Here is an 8,579-nt window from a genome sequence, read left to right on the forward strand (position 1 = left end):
ACTTCTGTAACCGTAAAAGCCTTGGCTTTTTGCATGTTAACATCAGAAGCCTCCTTCCTAAGTTTGAGTTATTCACTGCATTAGCACACTATGCCAACCCTGATGTTCTAGAAGTGTCTGAATCCTGGCTTAGGAAGGCCACCAAAAATTCAGAAATATCCATCCCCAACTACAACATTTTCCATCTAGATAGAACTGCCAAAGGGGGTGGAGATGCAATCTACTGTAGAGATAGCCTGCAGAGCTCTATCATACTCTCCAGGTCTGTGCCCAAACAGTTTGAGCTCCTACTTCTAAAAATCCACCTTTCCAGAAATAAGTCTCTCACTGTTGCCGCTTGCTACAGACCCCCCTCAGCCCCCAGCTGTGCCCTGGACACCATATGTGAATTGATTGCCTCAGAGTTCGTACTGCTTGGTGACCTAAACTGGGATATGCTTAACACCCCGGCCATCCTACAATCCAAACTAGATGCCCTCAATCTCACACAAATTATCAAGGAACCTACCAGGTACAACCCTAAATCCGTAAACATGGGCACCCTCATAGATATCATCTGACTAACTTACCCTCTAAATACACCTCCGCTATCTTCAACCATGATCTCAGCGATCACTGCCTTATTGCTTGCGTCCGTAACGGGTCCGCGGTCAAACGACCACCCCTCTTCACTGTCAAACGCTCCCTTAAACACTTTAGCGAGCAGGCCTTCCTAATTGACCTGGCCCAGGTATACTGGATGGATATCGATCTCATTCCGTCAGTAGAGGATGCCTGGTTGTTCTTTAAAAGAGCTTTCCTCTCAATATTAAATAAGCATGCCCCATTCAAAAAATTCAGATCTAAGAACAGATATAGCCCCTGGTTCTCCTCAGACTTGACTGCCATTGACCAGCACAAAAACATCCTGTGGTGTACTGCATTAGCATCAAATAGCCCCCGCGATATGCAACTTTTCAGGGAAGTTAGGAACCAATATACACAATCAGTTAGGAAAGCAAAGGCTAGCTTTTTCAAACAGAAATGTGCATCCTGTAGCACTAACTCCAAAAAGTTTTGGGACACTGTAAAGTCCATGGAGAATAAGAGCACCTCCTCCCAGCTGCCCACTGCACTGAGGCTAGGAAACACTATCACCACTGATAAATCTACAATAATCTAGAATTTCAACAAGCATTTTGCTACGGCTGGCCATGCTTTCCACCTGGCTACCACTACCCCGGCCACCAGCTCTGCACCCTCCGCTGCAACTTGCCCATGCCCCCCCACCCACTTCTCCTTCACACAAATTCAGACAGCTGATGTTCTGAAAGAGCTGCAACATCTGGACCCCTACAAATAATCTGGGGTAGACAATCTGGACCCTTTCTTTCTAAAATTAGCAGCCGAAATTGTCGCAACCCCTATTACTAGCCTGTTCAACCTCTCTTTCTTAACGTCTGAGATCCCCAGAAATTGGAAAGCTGCCACAGTCATCCCCCTCTTCAAAGGGGGTGACACTCTAGATCCAAACTGTTACAGACCTACTGTATATCCATCCTGCCCTGCCTTTCGAAAGAATTTGAAAGCCAAGTTAACAATCAGATCACCGACCATTTCGAATCCCACCGTACCTTCTCCGCTATGCAATCTGGTTTCCGAGCTGGTCATGGGTGCACCTTAGCCATGCTCAAGGTCCTAAATAATATTATAACCGCGATCGATAATCGACAGTACTGTGCAGCCGTCTTCATCGACCTGGCCAAGGCTTTTGACTCTGTCAACCACCGCATTCTTATTGGCAGACTAAATAGCCTTGGTTTCTCAAATGACTGCCTCGCCTGGTTCACCAACTACTTCTCAGATAGAGTTCAATGTGTCAAATCGGAGGGCCTGTTGTCTGGACCTCTGCCAGTCTCTATGGGGTGCCACAGGGTTCAATTCTCGGACCGACTCTATTCTCTGTGTACATCAATGATGTCGCTCTTGCTGCTGGTGACTCTCAGATGGACCTCTACGCAGACGACACCATTTTGTATACATCTGGCCCTTAATTGGACACTGTGTTAACAAACCTCCAAACGAGCTTCAATGCCATACAACACTCCAACTGCTCTTAAACACTAGTAAAACTAAATGCATGCTCTTCAATTGAATGCTGCTGGCACCCGCCCGCCCGACTAGAATCACTACTCTCAGCAGTTCTGACCTAGAGTGTGTGGACAACTACAAATACCTAGGTGTCTGGTTAGACTGTAAACTATCCTTCCAGACTCACATTAAGCATCTCCAATCCAAAGGTAAATCTAGAATCGGCTTCCTATTTCGCAACAAAGCCTCCTTCACTCATGCTGCCGAACATGCCCTCGTGAAACGGACTATCGTACCGATCCTTCGGCGATGTCATTTACAAAATAGCCTTCAACACTCAACTCAGCAAATTGAATGTTGTCTATCACAGTGCCATCCGTTTTGTCACCAAAGCACCATATACTACCCACCACTGTCACCTGTACGCTCTTGTTGGCTGATCCTCACTACATATTCGTCGCCAAACCTACTGGCTCCAGGTCATCTATAAATCACTGCTAGGCAAATCCCCGCCTTATCTTAGCTCATTGGTCACCATAGCAACACCCACCCGTAGTATGCGCTCCAGCAGGTATATCTCACTGGTCATCCCCAAAGCCAACACATCCTTTGGCCGCCATTCCTTCCAGGTCTCTGCTGCCAATGACTGGAACGAACTGCAAAAATCTCTGAAGCTGGAGACTCTTATCTCCCTCACTAACTTTAAGCATCAGTTGTCAGAGCACCTTACTGATCACTGCACCTGTACACAGCCCATCTGAAATTAGCCCACCCAACTACCTTATCCCCATATTGTTATTTATTTTGCTCAATTGCACCCCAGTATCTCTATTTGCACATCATCTCTTGCACATCTATCATTCCAGTGTTAATACTAAATTGTAATTATTTTGCACAATGGCCTATTTATTGCCTTACCTCCATAACTTGTTACATTTGCACACACTGTATATATATATATATATATATATATTCTGTTGTATTTTTGACTTTATGTTTAGTTTACCCCATATGTAACTCTGTGTTGATGTTTTTTATCACACTGCTTTGCTTTATCTTGGCCAGGTCACAGTTGTAAATGAGAACTTGTTCTCAACTGGCTTACCCGGTTAAATACAGTGGGGAAAAAAAGTATTTAGTCAGCCACCAATTGTGCATGTTCTCCCACTTAAAAAGATGAGAGAGGCCTGCAATTTTCATCATAGGTACACGTCAACTATGACAGACAAATTTAGGAAAAAAAATCCAGAAAGTCACATTGTAGGATTTTTTATGAATTTATTTGCTAATTATGGTGGAAAATAAGTATTTGGTCACCTACAAACAAGCAAGATTTCTGGCTCTCACAGACCTGTAACTTCTTCTTTAAGAGGCTCCTCTGTCCTCCACTCGTTACCTGTATTAATGGCACCTGTTTGCACTTGTTATCAGTATAAAAGACACCTGTCCACAACCTCAAACAGTCACACTCCAAACTCCACTATGGCCAAGACCAAAGAGCTGTCAAAGGACACCAGAAACAAAATTGTAGACCTGCACCAGGCTGGGAAGACTAAATCTGCAATAGGTAAGCAGCTTGGTTTGAAGAAATCAACTGTGGGAGCAATTATTAGGAAATGGAAGACATACAAGACCACTGATAATCTCCCTCGATCTGGGGCTCCACGCAAGATCTCACCCCGTGGGGTCAAAATGATCACAAGAACGGTGAGCAAAAATCCCAGAACCACACGGGGGGACCTAGTGAATGACCTGCAGAGAGCTGGGACCAAAGTAACAAAGGCTACCATCAGTAACACACTACACCGCCAGGGACTGAAATCCTGCAGTGCCAGACGTGTCCCCCAGTACATGTCCAGGCCCGTCTGAAGTTTGCTAGAGTGCATTTGGATGATCCAGAAGAGGATTGGGAGAATGTCATATGGTCAGATGAAACCAAAATATAACTTTTTGGTAAAAACTCAACTCGTTGTGTTTGGAGGACAAAGAATGCTGAGTTGCATCCAAAGAACACCATACCTACTGTGAAGCATGGGGGTGGAAACATCATGCTTTGGGGCTGTTTTTCTGCAAAGGGACCAGGACGACTGATCCGTGTAAAGGAAAGAATGAATGGGGCCATGTATCGTGAGATTTTGAGTGAAAACCTCCTTCCATCAGCAAGGGCATTGAAGATGAAACGTGGCTGGGTCTTTCAGCATGACAAAGATCCCAAACACACCGCCCGGGCAACGAAGGAGTGGCTTCGTAAGAAGCATTTCAAGGTCCTGGAGTGGCCTAGCCAGTCTCCAGATCTCAACCCCATAGAAAATCTTTGGAGGGAGTTGAAAGTCTGTGTTGCCCAGTGACAGCCCCAAAACATCACTGCTCTAGAGGAGATCTGCATGGAGGAATGGGCCAAAATACCAGCAACAGTGTGTGAAAACCTTGTGAAGACTTACAGAAAACGTTTGACCTGTTTCATTGCCAACAAAGGGTATATAACAAAGTATTGAGAAACTTTTGTTATTGACCAAATACTTATTTTCCACCATAATTTGCAAATAAATTCATTAAAAATCCTACAATGTGATTTTCTGGATTTTTTTTCTCATTTTGTCTGTCATAGTTGACGTGTACCTATGATGAAAATTACAGACCTCTCTCATCTTTTTAAGTGGGAGAACTTGCACAATTGGTGGCTGACTAAATACTTTTTTCCCCCACTGTAAAGGTGAAATAAATTAAATAAAAAAGAAGGCAAACTTTTCTATGCCAGGCAAAATCACACATTATCAGCTCATTGTTATGGATGTATCCAAATTAATGTCACTAGAAAACAACTTAAATAACACAAATGCAGCTATGCACTTGCAGCTATGCACACTTCTATGGGCTATAGTAGTAAGGGCCAATTTCAATATGTTATCAAATCATTTTTTTCATATATTTTTGGATACCTAAAGGGTTTCTCAAATTCAAATTCAAAATCAAATACCTAAATTATCCATGGTATGACCATCTTAAAACAATTCCATATGTGAGCTTAGTACCCAAAATTAACTTAGTATCAAAATGAAAATAGAATTGAAAACGTTATTTCTACCAGTAAATGTGTGCTTTAGTATTGTTTGTTGGCACGTGCTATAAGCAGAATAAACATCTCCGTTCTGTACATTACCTTTGAAAATGTACTTCACGAAGGGACGTGGTGGTCGTCCATTATTTCCAAGGTAATGTACAGAATGACGGCATTGTCCCTTACCTACATAACACCGTCACTTTTCTTTTATATCACAGTGCAAATTATTGAAGGCCACAACAACAAACGACATGATATAAACATAAAAACAGATATTCACATTGTTTCAACTTTAGATACATATAAATATGAGCAAAATAGACATTCATAGATAAGAAGTTAAATGCACACTGTACACTGCAAATTATTATCCAAGCACTTGATAAATGCATATTGAGGATGAATTTTACATATCGATGAGAGTATGTCTTAGTCATGTAAGTGTGCCTGTTTAAATGCACTTATCCACAAAATCTTCTTTTTTTAAAGCAGTATAGGTAGGTTTTAAGCAAATGACATTTCACTCCCCTGACAGTCTTTATTCTCAACACAAGTCATTTCAATAAGTGCTTGTTTTAGAGACGGAACGTAAAGAACAGTTTTACATAACTCTCCCCTTGTACTGTAAAAAAAAAATGCACACCCTCCCCCCTCATTGAATGAACTGAAAAATAATGGTTACGACCACAAATAACAATAACTGTAGCGACCCTGTGTTTATAAACGGGGATATTGACTTTGCATGCTTTTTGTGGCTCTCCGCTGCCTATCAGCTATTCCTCTTTATTCTTGTGGATTTATATTGAAAATTGGTGCAGCTTTGAATGATTTTATGGGTCAGAGGAGACTTTAAAGTGTTCATCTATGCTGCTGTGAATGTATTCTACAAAGCACTGTGTGTTTGGATGTTTATGTAAAATAGAATCCTATACAGTTTGCTCACAATGTCCAATAGCTACAGAATGTTTTTGATAAGGAAGGAAGCTTTCCATCTTTCAAACTCTGAGTATGATATAGTGTGCAATTTAAGTGCTATATGTTATCCTTCAAAAATACTATGTGTGTAGGCAGCTGCACACTATAGTGTGTAAGAAGATATTCAATATCTATCTTCTTTTAAATATATATATCTTTCTCATATCGTCATCATACGGTGTCTTCTCAGATTATGGTTCAGTTACTTTAAAAACAGCATTTTTCATGACAAAAATATGCCTGATCGTGCTGAAGAGAAAGGATGTGATTTCTGTTGTGTTTTTGTTCAGGGTGTATGTAAACCAACCTACTTCCTCAGCAACCTGAGCCATGGTAACCAGAACCGATTTAGAGGAACCACTTTTGAATAATTTACAGCCATGTCCTGTAGCACGAGGCAGGACGAGGGTAAATCAGTCCTCACCAATCACAATCAGGCGGTTTCTTTCATGTGAGGGGAGGCAGATGCCACCTCAGCAGTTGTCACCTCCACTTCCACCGTACTGTAGTCGTTACACCATAATGTACATGGGCGGCAGGTAGCCTAACGGATGGGCCAGTAACCGAAGGGTCAAATACCTGAGCCGATAAAGGTGAAAAATCTGTCCATGTGCCCTTGAGCAAGGCAATTAAACCTAATTTGCTCCACGGGTGTACTACTGTGGCTGACCCTGTAAAACAACACATTTAAACTGCACCTATCTGGTGTATGTGACAATAAAGACATATTATCTTATTTACACTGTTACACCATAATGTAGCCTATACAACCTCTCAGCTCTTTCACGTGAGGAGACACAGTGGCAGATGCTAACTCAGCAGTTGTCACACTTACTGGGTCTCTGACAGATGCCCAGCTGTTCGGTAGTTCAATATTTCCCGGGCAGCTCGCACACACACAGGTTTGGCAGGCTGTACCAGCAGAAGATCTCCTTGAAGGTCTTCCTCATCTCCTGGCTCCTGAAGGCGTAGATCAGTGGGTCGATGACAGAGTTACACATGATGAGGATGAGGTACATGTTGAAGTGCGACATGAAGCAGGCGCAGTAGGGGTTCCTGGGGCAGGAGATCATGAGGATGAGGTGGAGGAAAAAGGGAGCCCAGCACACTATGAACACACCCAGGAGGATGGTGAGGGTGATGGCGCCCTTCATGTTGGCACGCTGGTGGATGGGCACATTCCCGGGCAGCACGGCGATCCTCTTTATGTGCAGGCGGGCCAGCATGAACATGTGGACGTAGAGCGAGGCCATGAGCGCCAGCATGGTGAAGAACATGGTGATGAGGCAGATGAGGACCGTGGTGCTCTCAGAGTAGATAATGAAGAGCACGCCCGACGCCACACAACACGACCAGATGCACGCGATTACCGCCAGCGCTCTTTTTACCGTCACAATGTTATGGTAGCGCAGCGCGTAGAATATGGTGATGTAGCGGTCTATGGCGATGGCCAAGAGACTACAGATTGACGCCAGCAGTGAGCTACATATCATGGAGTCGAACACGTTGTCCATGCTCTTTATGAGCGACCCGGAGATGGTCAGGTTGCCGCCGTTGATCAGGGCAATGACGATGGTCTCGGAGGCGTTGGAGACGCTGACCAGCATGTCGGCCACAGCCAAAGAACAGATGAATAAGTACATGGGAGAGTGGAGGTTCTTATTCTTGATGATGGCGGCAATCACAAGGATGTTCTCTAATAAACTGACAATCCCTAGTGTGAGGAAGACCTCGGTAGAGATGAGGAGCTGCTCGTAACATCCCGTTGAGGAGTCTTTGTTGAGGGTTCCCAGAGTCCCAGCAGTGCTGAGGTTCCTGGTATAGCCCACAGAGATCAACCCTTGGTGGTCTGTGGCATTCATCATGTCGTTATTAGTTATCTTATTTGGTTCTTGTAGTGTTTTAGTGAAACATTACTCTCCCCATTCTGTTGTTCTTTTGTCTTCAATGCTGTGAAGGAACAGCACAGTGGATGTAGTCAGAGTCTTGCGCCGGGCAGGTGGTGGAAAGCAGAATAAATCCCAGATCCTCTCTTTTGCCTCAGCCAGCCCCCCAACAGATCAAGCAGTCATTTTCTCCAGACATCTGCTGATATTAGCGTTCCTTAGCCCCTGGCACTCTCTCTGCTATCAACTGGCAGCCTCCAAGAAGAAGGAGAAAGAAAGGAAAAGAAAGAGAGGGGTGATGAGGGAAAGGATGAAAATAGAGAGATGATAGAATGAGACAGGTAGTGAATGGAGAACGCCAAATTCAGAGATTATAAAAAGAGAGATGAAGTAAAAAGTGTGTAAAACAGAACGGCAAAATGGAGACAAGGATAGAGAGAAGGATTGAAGATAAAGAAAGCAACGGATTGAGAGAGCATGGCAGAGAATGAAAGAACAAGAGCTGAGATGATTAGTGACAGGAGTCTGAACCTCAGAGATGTCGAGAGCGGAGCGGAGCAGAACACACTGTGTGCATGCAGGCAGAT

The 8,579-nt window shown here is 43.7% G+C and overlaps 1 protein-coding gene across 1 annotated transcript; it reads right to left on the bottom strand.

Annotated features, from left to right (window-relative positions):
- Window positions 1-6,975: 6,975 nt before the first annotated feature.
- Window positions 6,976-7,971, bottom strand: LOC121549536 (melanocortin receptor 4-like). Its single transcript, XM_041861334.2, has one exon. It carries the CDS (start codon window positions 7,969-7,971, stop codon window positions 6,976-6,978), a length of 996 nt encoding a protein of 331 aa, XP_041717268.2.
- Window positions 7,972-8,579: the final 608 nt, after the last annotated feature.

The sequence above is a fragment of the Coregonus clupeaformis genome, chromosome 34, assembly GCF_020615455.1.
Source record: "Coregonus clupeaformis isolate EN_2021a chromosome 34, ASM2061545v1, whole genome shotgun sequence".
NCBI classification, from domain to species: domain Eukaryota; kingdom Metazoa; phylum Chordata; class Actinopteri; order Salmoniformes; family Salmonidae; genus Coregonus; species Coregonus clupeaformis.

What these genes read in the sequence shown, in the direction of transcription:
- LOC121549536 (XM_041861334.2), bottom strand. Translation starts at nt 7,971, where the DNA reads ATGATGAATGCCACAGACCACCAAGGGTTGATCTCTGTGGGCTATACC.